The 15,704-nt window shown below is 40.6% G+C and overlaps 1 protein-coding gene across 2 annotated transcripts; it reads right to left on the minus strand.

Moving 5' to 3' along the window:
* Window positions 1-684: 684 nt before the first annotated feature.
* On the minus strand, window positions 685-8,493 carry LOC103703027 (glucomannan 4-beta-mannosyltransferase 1-like). 2 transcript variants are annotated; one of them, XR_005512136.1, is made up of 12 exons: window positions 8,446-8,493; window positions 7,988-8,333; window positions 7,795-7,893; window positions 6,365-6,617; window positions 3,760-3,870; window positions 3,088-3,224; window positions 2,643-2,756; window positions 2,206-2,405; window positions 1,910-2,109; window positions 1,474-1,805; window positions 1,189-1,383; window positions 810-980 (listed from the first exon to the last, which is right to left on the minus strand). XR_005512136.1 is itself a non-coding variant. In XM_008785729.4 (10 exons), exons 2-10 carry the CDS (start codon window positions 8,198-8,200, stop codon window positions 821-823), a joined length of 1,482 nt encoding a protein of 493 aa, XP_008783951.3. In that variant the 5' UTR covers window positions 8,201-8,333; window positions 8,446-8,493; the 3' UTR covers window positions 685-820. The 2 variants fall into 2 exon arrangements, 1 of the variants encoding a protein (XP_008783951.3); XM_008785729.4 differs by lacking the exons at window positions 1,474-1,805; window positions 1,910-2,109 and having other exon boundaries at window positions 685-980.
* Window positions 8,494-15,704: the final 7,211 nt, after the last annotated feature.

A 15,704-nucleotide genomic window follows, 5' to 3' on the forward strand; every position in this document is an offset into this window, starting at 1 on the left:
CAGTTGATGTACAACCCTTCCCACCTTGGTGGAGCTCCAATGCTTACCCATTGAACAGGTCCAGGATCCAAACCTATATTATTACTGCAATACTTCAAAAAATATAGTTCATTCCTTTTCCAGTTGGAATCTATTCTTGGTCTTGTTCTTCATATAACTTTTTCTTTTTCACCTTCCATGATGCATTTCTATCATTCAAGAACATTAAATTCAATTGTTGGTGTAGATCCTACAATATCTGCAGCAACAAAACCAGACAAGTGCAGGCTTGCTCCTCTATATGCATGAATGTCCGTCTGAAGTCCACAACCGGATCGTATCCTTTTCCTTTCCATTCTCTCAAATAAATATTTATTTGTTAAGACCTCGGTCAAAATGAGCAGATACAGGTAGAACTCTGATCCCTACATATATACAAAGCAAACACTATCTTCAGATACCATCCACACTATATTCAAATACATGTTCACATAAAATCGGCATATGCTTTCCTTCGCTATGATGCTTGCATTGTCCAGCTAGTGATCAGAAATACACACATCTTTTAGAATCCCTCCCCCTGCATCTTTGCTTTTATTTGCAGAGAAGAAAATAAGGGCATTCGTTACCTGTTACTTCTTTCTCCATACTAGATAGTCTTTTAATTCTTCAGGACATTCAATATGGCAAAATTAATGACTCCACTTTTCATAAAATTTGATGGATATTATTACAAATAAGTCATTAACAAATATGATGGTTGGATGAAGACAAAAAAGAATTGTACTGAAAAAAAAATGAGAGTGTTCAATGGATTAGGCGGTCCACATGGCTTCTATATCTAACTGGGGATAATGGTGCCCACATAACCAAAGCCCATGATAAAAAATGTGATGGATTGAGGGAAGATGTAGATAAAATAGTAATCTCGTCGGTAGATACAATCATAGCATGCAGAAATCATGAGGAATACTGCAAGCCCAAGCTCCAGGAGGTGAAATCTGACAATGATAAAACAACAAAATGTTAATCAACTTTGGAAATGCATTAGGAGTAAGAAATTTTAATTGATCCTTCTCCTCTTAGAGTTCGTCGTAAACTTAAAAGTTTTGATTGATCTCTTTTCCTCTTAAAGTTTGTGGTCAATTTGAATAACATAAACAAACAACTACTTTTAGCATCATAAGAAGAGAGTATCATTAGGTTTACCTGTCCCAGAACTTGAATCGAATTTTTTGCGTGACACTAATGTTTGGCTTTGTCTTCAACATATCTCCTAATTTTTCTGTAACAACCCATTCATTAGCTCTCCCTGCTTCTAATAAGCCAATGAGGACAGCTTTACACCGGTGCAGGGACATGACATTCTCAAATAAGACCCAGAAGATAATTAGATGGAAAGAGCTGCAATAAAAAGAAAAAAGCAACATTACAAAAAGAAAATACAAAAGGCAAATCGTGCATTTCTTTTTACAAATAATAGTGGAACCCCACCATTCTGAGTTGAGCTCAAATCCCTTCCACAGGACAGGCTCTGAGGAAAGTAGTGTCAACCGACAGACCAACTTCTGCTGGCTAAGCATGAGATATATTGTATGACATGGAAGTGTTGATAGCTCTAACTGTAGCAGATTTTAACTCCCTCTATCAAGTTTCGAATATTGAAGCATGAGCATCCATGATATTAATAACTTCCTCATGTAATGGAAGGAAAAGACCCATTTTGTTGTGAGAAACTAAGTCCAAATCTGCTACATGCATTATTCTTATGGCTGCAAGCAGGTTGAGTAGGCTTGGATCTGACCTGTACCCAAATTGACTTAAACCTGATTCACATCAAATTTTAAGACCCATGAATCATGGATGGTTCCCAAATTAAGACCAAATCTCAATTGAAGTTGCAAATAGATCTCATGAAATGAGACATGACCTGAGCAGGGAAGATCCATTAGAAACTCGAGGGTGTAGCCCTTGGAGTCAATCAACCAAACCTTGTCTAGAAAGAGATAAAATTTGATCCAGACAAATTGAGTGATGAGTTGGACCTGGATCAAAATATGGGACCTGCAAGTAGCCTGGGTCTGGACTAGATCAAGTTGGAATTCTACCCACCCCAATCCACTTGCAGCACTAATTGAAGGCCAGGAAAAACAAGAACAGTGCTTCCTCATGTTGAAAATAAAATGAACAAGGTTGAATACTAGAAAGCAGTTTGAAGTTGCAAACCTTGGAGTTCCAACTGAGTTGAGAAGGGTAATTGTTGTTGGGACGTAAACCACTCCCCACTTTGGAATTTCAACTTCAGGGAAGAAAGCTGATAAAGGGATCACCACACAATAAAACAAGAAAGTGACAATATGCGATACAATCCTCCGTGCAAGGAAAAAGTTGTAGATCACATGTAGTTTTTTCCAGATAGATACTTTCTGCATCACAGAAGGAAATTAAGCAGGTCAGCTTTAGCTTCTTTCTAACAATTATAATCTTAAAATGCTAATAGTCTACGATGCATGACATGCTAGATGTTATTTGACATAAAACCTTTGTGCACTTGTGATATATAATGCATGACCACCTTGTGGATGGAGGCCACACATGATACTCGCAAAGCACATCATGTTTTTTCATTCGATCTCACATCTGTTTACTAAGGAAAGACTGACCTTGGCCTTAACAATATCCCAAAACATTTTCCGAACTAGAACTGCTGGCCCACAAGCCCAACGATGTTGCTGATAACGATAAGCCTTGAAAGTGCTGGGTAACTCACTTTTAACCTAGAAAGCCAGAAAAGGTCTTGTGAGAACAATAACAGTAATGTATATTAGTAAAGCTCAATAATATTAAATATATACTTTATTGGTGTTTGATCGTGTCTTTGGTGAAATAGGGTACTAACGAATAAAAGAACTAGAATCATGGAATGATTAGAAGGTGGCAGCAGATGAAAGAACTAGAACAATATAGGTTTTCTCTTCACAGAAACTAGGGAGCTGATGATGCCCTCATTATAAGAAACTATAATAATTATACACTGTTTTAACCTATTTAAATAAATTAATGTAACAACTATCAACTGTTCCAAACATATTACTTTGGAAGAAATACCTTAACATTACCAACATATACAAATTTCCAGCCTCCAAGACCTGCTCTAACTGCTAAATCCATGTCTTCTACAGTAGTTCGATCCTTCCAACCTCCTGCATCATTAATAGCTTGAATTCTCCACACTCCAGCAGTCCCTATATCAGAACAAGGTTGGATTCAAGAGTCAAATTTAGCAATTATAAATACATAAAAGGTGAATATGACTGCTTGGCAACTTGTGTAGCCCAATTCCAATGCCGGTCATTATTTAGATTCATGTGCATTGCCTTATTCAGAGAAGTGATTAATTAATATTTTTTTGAATATAAAGTAGGTTTATTGAACTGTTCTTCCTCTTTTTTAGAGGTTTTCCCCCTGATTGTAAATGCTGTGCCTCGCTTATGAAAAATTACGGATGATGGAATGAGAAAGTACCCTCCATAAGAAATACTCTAACTTCATATCAAATATAGCTTCAGCACTTTATTAGAAAAAGTAGTTCCAAGTCAATTTTTATCATATAATCTTTATGATGTATCTACAATGATTTATTTTTTTAATCCTGTCATTGTAGTGTGCAAACAAGTGAAACTTTTCATGTTGTTTTTAAGCATATTATTTCATTGGGAAGCCAGTAAGGTAAGTACACATATTTTCAGTATTAAAACTTTGAATTGAACGAGATTCTACCATTATAACCAAAAAATGCACAGGTTGAAGACCCAGATTCCTGCTCCACCTTGAAGTGGTAATCCATTGACATCTCTTGAATTCTTGTCATCAAGCACTCGTTGGCATTCACTACAATACCACAAAAAGATTACTGTCATCACCTTCTCAACAATTTACAGATTTAAGAATTTCAAATAGAAAGATCTAGTTTTATAAAGTAACATTCTCTCCAGTATTTCCCTCCAAAAAAACAAAAATATTCTCTCCAATATAGTATATTTTATAGCTTTAATTTGCCTGTGAAAGAGCTAGCATATATAAAACATAGCGTATTCTAGCTGGATAGTGCCACAGTAGAATGATCAGTGTTAATATTGGTTCCTATGTCGAGTTTGGAATCTAACTTTCGTTGTAATTTAGTAGAGGTGCTGATTCAATTGCATAAGATGCATCTAACAGCTGTGACAACATGACTTACCATTTTGATTTACTTATTTCAATAATGTGGCACATGATTCCATTGCTAGTTGTGATGTTATCATATGCCATCACTGTTGTATAGTCAAGATTTGGTTCATCAAACAGAGGGATTCATGTATACACTATTAAGGTAGTGGTTTTAATTGTAAATACCATGCAAGCTATCCTGGTTTTTTTGTGGAATGGGCCAGCATACCTGACACTTAGGACAATAGATGTCTCATTTGTCTTGGTCCACTTTTTTGACTCATCCCATTCTGAAACATGGCATGATGCCCTGTCCTAACACTCAAAATGGTGGGACACCCCCCTTGTTAATCACTATTAAGAGAAATAGTTTGGAAAAATAAAAGAGGATCATATCTGCTGGTCTCCATCAAGTAAAAAGAAAAAAAATAAAAAAGAAGAAGAAATGAGAACAAAACAGGGAGCTGGAGCAGAAAAGAAGAGCATGCTGCCTGCAGCAAAGTCAGAGAATATAGAATAAAAACAGTCTGATTAATGAAAGAGAACCACTGAAATGATAAAACAAGGATTATCATCAACAGAAAAGAAAGAAAATGAAAGAAAATAAAACCGGGCTTATGATGTTTTTGAAGTTGTTAAAAGCAGTCTAAGGTGCAAATTGATGTTCGAATCAGCATTAAGCATTTGGAAGATAAATTAAACAACATTGACCAAAAGCTTACTTGCACATGAAGTGTTTCCAACTTTTATACAACATACCCTGCTAAACTAAGTCTTATAAAGTATAGGTTGCAATTTTTCTCCACTCACACACACATGTTGCAGATGCATACAGTGAACAATGCACATTGCACAATAAGACATACATGGAGAAACACAAATCGAACATTGTGACAAAACAACGATGACGACTCTAACATACAAACAAATGCTTCGCTATAATTCTTTTTAAATATTTCAGAAAAAGTTCGAACCACAATTTCTAATAAAGTCAAATGCATATATACAATGTACTAGTCCAGTACTTTAATCATATCTACCATTTTCGTCCCTTATTTCGAAACCACAAAATACACATAACACTTTAATCATATGTTTCACTTGTTAATGTAAAAGGATAGCAATATTCTCTTTGAAGGGTCCCTCTAGATAGCTAGGGTTTGTATTCCATGGGATAAAAATACTGTAACATTTAGCTTTCATCCCATGGAACAAAAGCTTGATGTAACCCTACAAGTAATTCATGGGATGAAAATCCTAGAAGTTTCCAATCCACACAGCAGAAAAATAAACATGCATAAGAATTAAGTGGATTTACAAGTACAAACCATGATAAAGTCAAATAAAAGAAACCAAAACCACATTAAAAATATAAAAAAAAATGTTTCCCAGTCGTGAAACCCATCTTTGATGATGTTCAACCCCAAACAAATTAAACACAGAAGCAGATCAAAAAAAAAAAAAAAAAATTGTGCATGCAGTTTTTTTGAAAAAAAAAAACATTTTTCCAGCAATACTAAAACCTAGGATCATCTCAATGTGGAAAATAAAACCCTAATCTTATCTGCCTAAATACGAGATAAAAGAAAAATCCAAACCCCTTTGTTGGTGGTGGGAGCCCAATTAGTTGGTCCTCATCGACGAGAGGAATGCGAATCTTGGAGGCCTTCGCCATCCCAGCGTACGAAAGATCGAGATTTGGTGCTCCAACGGGCCTTTTTTTGCTTTGATTTCCCACTGGAACGAAACCCCGCACGCCACACGCTCTGAATTTGGGTTTGGTATTCACCAAAATTTTTTGATCCGGATCTTAAGAGGTCAGGTGTGGATTCACAAGTAGAAAGACCTTTTATTTTTCCTTCTCAAACGGGCAAGACTTTAAAAAACTATTGATGTCTTAAAAATATCCGATAAAGCTATTAAGATTTAATATCAACAATTTGGATTCAAATCCCTCCTTAAAGAGATTAAAGTTAGATTTGGAAGACCTCGATCCTTGGTATTTCAAACATTGGATTCAGGACACGGGGTGTGTAATTTTTTCTGAGGTCAATTGCGTTGGACTGGGTTATGTGAAACAGTGAATTAACTGAATTCAAAGGGTCTTCCCATCCATTTTACTCTAAGAAAAAAACAAAATAAAAAAGCTCATGAACTAAAGTATATGCAAACTTACCAAACTGCCATCGAGCTTGCACGAGAGCAATATCAGGATTATGCACAAGAAATGGAACAGTTCTCATGAGAAAGTCCGGTGAAGGTTGGAAGTCGGCATCAAACATGGCAATATACTCGCAAGTCTCCACGTAGCTATACTTCATTCCTACTTTTAAAGCGCCAGCTTTGTATCCGTTCCTGTTGTCCCTCGTCTCGTATGTTATATTCTTTCCCTTTTTGAACCATTTTTCGCATTCCTTTTTCACCAAGTCCTGAAATTTAAGGCGACAGTAAATTAAAATAGCATTAATTGTAACAAAGGTTTATTCTGACTTTCTTTAATTAAACGACTGGGAGAATATCTTCGTTCTCTTTGTCATCAACTCTATTGATAAGCTTTTCAATAGGGAAAACTTTAGAAAGCCACTTCTATTGCATTAGATTTAGGTGAAAAGGAATTGGATAACATGCGAGTCATTAAAAAAAAAAAAACATAAGAATCTATTCAGTGGAGCCATCATGCTGGAAGGAACCTTTTCTAATGCTATTTTTGCTCCTGCCTACCAAAAGTATATAAGGACTTGATACCTAAAGGGCGTGATCCGTTGATTGTGGAAGTTCTAGTGTAGCCGACCGGAAAGGCTTAAATATAGCTAAATCCAAATCCAGTTCACCTCAGTTGATGGTCACAATAAACCAAGGATGCTATAGAAAGACTGGAGCAGGTTCCTCCATGGCTGGTAAGAACAGTTGTCTCTCACAAATCATCAACTAGCACAAAGACATATAAATGGAGGGAGACCCAGGAGGTGGGTCACTTGCTTCCTTCTCGGACAAGGTCAGCTTTAAAATCCATATTAATTGTGACATTGTTGGTAATGATCATGAAATAATTTGAGCTTGTATTAGGGCAGTGCAACATGCATCTTAAAATGTATCTAAAATGGACGAAAAAAAGGTATTTGTGCTGTTTACCAGCCGTTGGGATGCATAAATGCAGGAATTTTCTACAGGCGTTGTTTACAGAGGTCTTGCAATCATTGCATATGGCTCCATTCATATTTATTCTGGCGTAAACCTCAGAATATCCACCAATAACAATTTGCCATGTCAGCATTATAAATTCGACCTGTTCATGGGTAGGGTAGAACAGTTGTTTTTCTTTTCTTTACTTTTTTTTTTCAATGGTAGCGCGAATTACGGAGTGATTTCCATTGCAATGCCAAACAGGAAATCACGGACCTGAACATACGGGACAAGGCGGCCACGTAGATAGATGGACAAGATTTGGTGCTCTGTTCCAGCTTTATACCTAGCTGGATTCGTCGGGCAGTGCGCCCGTCGTAAAAAAAGATATTACATATAAATAATCTAGTCTATCACCCGTTAGTCTTCCATTATAGATATAGACTATTACAGAAAGAAGAGTTTACTTTTTGACCATCGTACCTTGACAACTGGATCAGTGGAATCATCCAGTACTTGTACTATGATTCGATCATCCGGCCATATGAGATTGCAGGCAGCTCCTATGGACAACCGGTACACCTGCCATTAAACCATAGCTTTCTCTGAAGCAATTTTAGATCTGGCTATGAGAGAGAGAGAGAGAGAGAGAGAGAGATGGCGAGCTGTAAGCTACCTCTTTCTCATTGTACATGGGAATTTGGACGAGGACCATGGGATAGGCTAAGGTGACAAGCTCTTCATCCCGAGCAATGGGATCACACTTGTACATCCTCTCCGGTCTCCGATGAAACACCTTGGCGTACAGGCTAACCAAGCCCATGAAGAGCTTCTCAACGAGCACCATTGTCGACATGATCAAGCACATAACCACGGCGGCCTTCACCATTGGAACAACGACGAATGCCCTGAATTGCCTCCATGCCACACTAATTTGTTCCAGAAAGAAGGCAGTGGTGGTCGAGGAAAGAGGAGCTCGAAGACCCGGGCAATGGAAAGTCTGAGGCTGTGGAAGCTATCGGCTAAGTTTGGATAAAACAGATGATAGATTAGTGCAGAAAGAAAACCAAGGCTTGCTTCACTTCAAAGCACAATGTAGTAGGAGAGGTTTGTCGAGATGTCTTGCGAGTGTACCTTCCATCACCTCGGCCTTCTCTTTCTCGCACCGTTGTGCACAGGTTGGCAGGAGATCTCTAGCCTTTTTATACGAAGGAGATGGGCCTTTCTATCGTACATATGCATGTGATGGATCTGGTCAGCACGTTGTGGCCAATATGGTGTGAACTGATCATCGAGTCATTAGCGACTGATATTAGTTAGATCAGCATGTATTTTAAAACAAATTGATGGAGGGATTACCTTACAGGAAGCAACCAATTACCACGTGGTTTCCTAGATCTTGTTCTTATGTTTTTTCTGGACACGTGTGCCATTAGTGAGCATATAGATCTAGCAGAAGTCCCCCATATTAATAGAATTTTTAGGTTCCAAGCTAGATTGCAATCTTTTTCGCCTTGCTATCTTAATTTGTAATACAAGTGGAATGTTGTTGCTCCTTACTAGCCTGATAGCTAAATTGTATGCGGGCATGCCACCGGTGTCTAGAGAGCCGTAAAGGAGATAAAAGAAGGGTTGTGATTGTAAGGCCTAACTTTATAGGCTGCCTTGAAGAAACCAGGTCCACTAACCTGTGAATGGGTCTACCGATTGTCACGCCCCCGCTGCGCGGGGCACGTGAGGCATCCAGTGCTCACGTGGGGGCCGCATGAGGGGGAACACGGGGGCTCCCCTGCCAGATATTGTTCGGTTCCGGAGCTTCACGCAAGCATCATTCACCCCTCCTTGGTTTTATTTTCCTCCCAAAATACGTCTGCAGGATTTGGATACACCCACCTCATATGCCCAGGCTCTGGAACGAGTCTTTCCGATCTGGAATTATTAGGCCTTACACATTTTCCACCATTAGACAAGAGCTATCCTCGGCTCTGATACCAAATGTCACGCCCCTGCCTGCGCGAGGCACGTGAGGCACCCAGTGCCCATGTGAGAGCCACATGAGGGGGGAACACGGGGCTCCCTTGCCAGATATTGTCCGGTTCCGGAGCTTCACGCAAGCATCTTTCACCCCTCCCTAGTTTTGTTTTCTACTGAAAATGAGTCTGCAGGATTTGGAGACACCCACCTCATATGCTTAGGCTATGAACGAGTCTTTTCAATGTGGAACTATTGGGCCTCACACTTTTCCCACCATTGGAACAAGAGCCGTCCTCGGCTCTGATACCAAATGTCACGCCCCCGCCTCTGTGAGGCACGTGAGGCACCCAATGCCCACGTGAGGGCCACAATGAGGGGGAAACACAGGCTTCCCTGCCAAATATTGGTCCGATTCTGGGCTTCACGCAAGCGTCCTTCACCCCTTCCCAATTTTGTTTTCCTCCGAAACGTGTCTGCAGGATTTAGAGACACCCGCCTCATATGCTCAGGTTTTGGAATGAGTATTTCCAATGTGGGACTATTGGACCTTACACCCTTCCCACCATTGGACAAGAGCCGTCCTGGCTCTGATACCAAATGTCACGCCCCCGCCTTCGTGAGGCAACGTGAGGCACCCGTTGCCCACGTGGGAGCCATATGAGGGGGGAAAATACGTGGCTCCTCTGCCAGATATTGTTCGGTTTTGGAGCTCACGCAAGCGTCCTTCACCCATCTTCGATTTTGTATTCCTCCCAAAACGCATATGCAGGATTTGGAGACATCCGCCTCATATGCCCAAGTTCTGTAATGAGTCTTTCCGATGTGGGACTATTGGGCCTCACACCGATCGTGGTCAACCTATCACGAAAGAGGGGAGAAGAACTCCCACCTCCCCGATCGTGCTAGACTTTGAGAGTCCATGGTGATTTCCAACCACCAGCTAGACAAGGTCGAGATCCCTCCTATTTAGTCTTATCCTCCTCTGTTAAACTGATGAAAACTCCGAGAATCGCCACCTGTTTCGAGCTTCTCTTCCAGATTTCTTTGCCTTAGATCTTTGCCGGAAAAGCTCCCGGATTGAAAACCGGAGAAGCATATATATATATTTTATATATATATATATATATGTGCTTCTTTGATAAAATGATAATAAGGGCTTATGCGCATGTTAATTATATGGGCTTTCCGAGTATTGATATGATATTTATTTTACCTGGTATTATTTATGTGATTATTTTTCTATTACTTATGGTGTAGCGATTTAGAATTTTTACTGAGCTGGAAAAGCTGATATCTTTCTTTGTATTTTTTTTAGAGTTGTAAGTTAAGTAGTACTTGACTATGGTTGAGATCACAAGTAGCAAAAATGAATAGATATAGCATCCTTGTTTTCGGAAGGATGAATAATCTTGTAATTTTGTACAAGTTTATTATTTGTTATGAATTGAGGTCATTTTTGTTCATAGATATATATATATTAAGGTTGTGATAAATTTTTAGGTCTTCAATATTCTTCAGGGTGTATATGCGGTCGTGTCATATGGCCGATCTGGGTAGTGGATTCGGGCATGACACACACACCTTCTCTATTAACGGCCAGATTTGTTAGTATGGCCTACACATCTCTACTCTTCTGCATTTCATAGCCCAAGGTTTCTAATGTTTCCATAGCTGTCAAAGGTTTCCATAGCACACGACTTTGTGCCAGGGTCACTCCCTTGCAATACACGACAGAGAATGTTTATTCAAACTGTAAATATATAATCAAGCAAGCATGTTGGCCCTCTTGTTCTGTCAAAAAAAAAAAAAACAAAAACTGGTCACTTTAATAATCGACCAATTGTTCGTGTCGAAATAACGTCAAAATATTGGCAAGAAGAATCACATGACATTAGTAAACTACATCTATTTTACTCATTCAATCACTCAAATTGTTTGAATCTCTGTCACTGGCGTGGCGTAGCAGAGGAATCACGCTGCCGAGTCCTCCAGCTGTGAAACCCAATTATTTTTCAGTCCATTGTTGACTCTATGCATTTAGTCAGAGATCTGAATGAATCCAAGCTTGGAAAGAATAGAGCTATTTTCTGAGCATTTTACTCTTGAAAGCTTAGTACACTATTGTTCCTAATTAGCTTTTATCAAAGAAGTAAAACCATCCATGTGCAACAAAGAGTAAAAAATTTGTGCCGATTTTAGGATAATTTATATGTCTCCATTCTCATTTGGCCCAATTTGGGAGTATGAGCGTTATGCCTGATAATTCTGGCAAACCGTTTCAATCAATGTGCTCTCTTTGGTTTGATGTTTCTGATGCATGCCCATGGTATAGCAAGGCACGATCGTAGTTATCATCAATAAAAAAACTAGGGGTGCAATTTGGAGATTGGGCTTACTCAAATGCAACCTGCTAACTTGCAATTTTGGATGGTTGGTTTAGTCTACATCCAACTCGTATTCTGTTTGGCTTGAAACGAACGACATGATTAATTTAAATATGGTGGTACCAGGAGGAAAGCTCAGATATTTCACCCATCTGAACACAATCCTAGTTCTACATTATGGCTTCCAGCCGTCTCAACCCAAAGTTGATTCATATTTTAAGCCAACCCAACCAGATTTAAGTAAACCTAACTAATTCAAGATGTGCTCGGAGTAAAAATATCAGAGATAGGTCTTGTCTAGCTTAGATTTAATTTGAAGATAGATCAGACTTAGTCATCTCTTTTCTTAGAGAAAGATGGGACTAAGTCATTCAGATAGGTATTTTCTAAGCCAGGTTTGGATATAAAATGTCACCCCCCGAGCTCGTCACTTGGGTCGAGCACGTAACACGGGCCGCATGAGCTCTAAAGTAATGTCTTAGAGATCATGCAAGAGCTAAGATGGCAATATCCAATAACTCAATAGCGAATAGCAAAATAATTCAAATAAATAATTCAATCACATTTAAATAATTCAATTGGATTTCGTTACATGATCTTCAAATGCCTATCAATATCAAAAATAAACAAACTAACTCACAAATCTGATGCTCGAATTTCATGCCCAATCCATTCGTAACTATGCATCCTAAGACCTTGAAAGAAGAAAAGAAGAAGTGGCGTAAGCTTTATAGCTAAGTAAGAATTCTACACACTCACACCAATATAAATATAGTAAATATAAATAAGGATTAACTACAAACCTCATCAAAATGCAAACAAAAATCATAAAGCCTCGTAACCGATTATTCAACATAGCTCAATAAAATCCATAAAAATATGCTCTCACGTGCGAGGCACATGAGGTTACATATATATTATTTTTTTTTGCCTTGCTCTAAGAGTCCGTGCAGGGAGTTATAGCCTGTGTGAGTCTTTTGGGCCGGTCAATACCGCGCTCTTAGTCATGTGATCAACATGGACAATTGGCAAGAAATAAAGTGGACCGGCTGCACATGGAGGAAACTTGCATAAAGTCACGGGGTGCCAATGTGATCAAACATGAGATTTGGTAAGATATGAAGTCGACGGCTGCAACATGAGAAAAAGCATGGAGATTTGGTTGGTTGCTCCTTTTTTTTTTTATTATTATTAAAGTAAGAGCAACTACACTCTAGTCCTCCCCATATCCTCCTATTTAATTCTGGCATCGGTTTTGATATAATTTATAGCATATGATCCGACCCGCCAACCCGACCCGTGTTCGACCCGCCATAAACAGGTTTGGGTTTGGCCTAAACAGGTTCGGGTCATAAACAGGTTGACCCGTTTAACCTATTTATTAATTGGGTCGGATACGGGTTTTAGACGTCCGACCCGTTTAACCCGTATAACCCGTATAATCTGTTGGGCTGGTAGATAAGGGCCAGGAGACAAAGGCTCAGGGTGGCCCAACTTTCTGCCGCACGCCCGCATGGGCCCGCATGGCCCTCGGCTCGATTTCACCGCGAGCTCGCGAGGGCACGAATTGATCACTCGATCAGGGATTCAGGGAATAGGGATTTCACCGATTCAGGCTTCCCTCTTCCTCTCTCGTCCGCCGTCTTCCCTCCCGTCTTCCCTCAAGACCCTCACAAGACCCTCACAGAGTCGCCGCCTTGCTCAGATCCTCGGAAGATCAGGGACCGCACGTCAAGGGAGTGGAGAGAGGAAGAGATGGGAAAGAAGGCCATGGCTCCAGCGGCGGTGGCGGCGGCGGCGGACCTTGCTCTCGAATCACTGCTTTGCCGAACTCGATCTTTCCATCTCCGCTGTCATCGATCTCGGCCTCACCCTCTCCGCTAAGATCCAAGGATTGCCGTCCCCGACCTCGTCGCCGCTGATTTCAGAGGCGCCCTCTCAATCGGTATGCCTCACTCCCTCTATCCTCCCCCCACCCCATAAACCCTACCACCAAACCCTCCTCCGGCGCCACCACCACCAGTCTATCACTCCATCCCCCTCATCCTCAAGCCCTGAGTAGGGGTGGCCTATCGATCGAAGCAGGCACCTCTCTCTCTCTCTCCGTCGAACCCTCCCACAATCCCACCTCTCTCTCTCTCGTCGAACCCTCCCACAGAGGCACAGACCACAGTCTCTCCGTCGAACCCTCCCACAGAGGCACAGACCACAGTACCACCTCTCTCTCTCTCTCCGTCGAACCCTCCCACAGACCACAGTCCCACCTCTCCGTCGAACCCCCACCTCTCTCTATCTCTCTCCGTCGAACCCCCCCCTCTCTCTCTCTCTCTCTCTCTCTCGCCAGAAGCAACCCCACCGGTGGCCGAGATCGATGACAGGATGACCAACCCACCCTCATGGCCTCCCATCTCTCTCTCTCTCTCTCTCTCTCTCTCTATTTAGTTAAACGGGTCAGAGAAGGAAACCCGACCTGTTTAAATGTTTAATCGATCTGTTTATTAAATAGGTTAAACGGGTCGGGCCGGGTTACCTGTTTAATAAACAGGTCGGGTTCGGGTTTGTACTTTCCGACCTGTTTAATAAACAGGTCGGGTTCAGATTTATACTTTTCTGACCCGTTTAACATCTGACCCGACCCGTTTATGTCCGACCCGACCCGATTGCCACCCCTAATTTATAGCAACTTATATTCTTATTCAAAAAAAATAGTTGAATATTTAGCTTTTCTGACTGCATATAAATACCAAAAATTTATCTAATGTATAGCTGATGTGACACTAAATACATGGCCACACGATGCTCATTGCATCACTCAGCAAGGATGAATATTTACAATTGCAGCAGTTTGTGTTATAATAACAAAGATTAAATCAAGAAGGAACGAAAATACCTTGATCGAATCCAACTTGTTATTATAAGTGGTGACTATATACAGGAGGAATAATAATAAGAATTTCTTGAGAGGATCCAACGCCAGTCTCATTTTATTTTGATAGGCAGATAATCCTCATGAACAACAAGGACTGCATGCTCATGCTCAGCCAAATCCCCCATGCCTTCGGCACCCCTTTGATAGAAAGAAACTGTGAGGATCCGTGCGGGCGTGTGTTTAGTCCACATCAGTTATTCGCTGGGTAGATCTTGGGTACTTATACAAAATCAAGGAACTCAAATAAAACCTTCCGCTAGCCATTTTGGGTGAGGTCCTGGGTTGTTACAAATAGTATCAGAGCGGACCCGGCCTATAACTTATGTTGGATTGGAGGACACTGCAGCACGGATCCATTGAGCTAACACGGGCCAATCGTGGTGTTGTGATTAGATTTGAATAGATATGAACCCTTAGCCTGTCGAGGACGTCAGGCTTGAACGGGGAAGTATGTGAGGACCGTGCGGGCGTGTGTTTTAGTCCCACATCGGTTATTCGCTGGGTAGATCTCTGGATACTTATTCAGGATCAAGGAACCAAATATATCTTCCGGCTAGCCATTTTGGGTGAGATTTTGGGTTGTTACAAATGGTATCAGAGCGAACCCGGCCCATAACCTATGTGGACTAGGGGACACTGCAGCACGAATCTATTGAGGCTGACCACAGGCCAATCATGGTGTTTGTGATTAGATTGAATAGATTTGAACCCTAATCTGACGAGGACGTCAGGGCCTTGAAACGGGGGGAATATGTGAGGATCCGTGCGGGCGTGGTTGTTTTAGTCCCACATCGGTTATTCGCTGGGTAGATTTGGGTTACTTATGCAAAATCAAGGAACTCAAATAAAACCTTCCGGCTAGCCATTTTGGGTGAGGTCCTGGGTTGTTACAGAAAACAACGGACAGCGGACCAAGGTCATTTAATATTGTCCTCTGGGTCACTCCCGCACTATCCTTCTATTTTTCTCTTTCTTTGTTTTTTAAGGGAAATGGAGGAAGAAGTGAAACTTCCCCCAGCTTTATTAAATTGAATGAAATAGTACAAATGTTGTCGATGCAGATTTTTTTTTTTTTTTTTGGATGAGAATTCATGAGTAGATGATAT

This window comes from Phoenix dactylifera, chromosome 6 (genome assembly GCF_009389715.1).
Source record: "Phoenix dactylifera cultivar Barhee BC4 chromosome 6, palm_55x_up_171113_PBpolish2nd_filt_p, whole genome shotgun sequence".
Classification (NCBI taxonomy): Eukaryota; Viridiplantae; Streptophyta; class Magnoliopsida; order Arecales; family Arecaceae; genus Phoenix; species Phoenix dactylifera.

Excerpts from the sequence above, each read along its gene's own strand:
- LOC103703027 (XM_008785729.4), bottom strand. The coding sequence starts at position 8,200 with ATGGTGAAGGCCGCCGTGGTTATGTGCTTGATCATGTCGACAATGGTG. Across the intron at positions 3,871-6,364 it reads GCAAGCTCGATGGCAGTTTG|TGAATGCCAACGAGTGCTTG; the intron begins GTAAGTTTGCAT and ends GTGGTATTGTAG. Across the intron at positions 2,406-2,642 it reads GGGATATTGTTAAGGCCAAG|AAAGTATCTATCTGGAAAAA; the intron begins GTCAGTCTTTCC and ends TCTGTGATGCAG.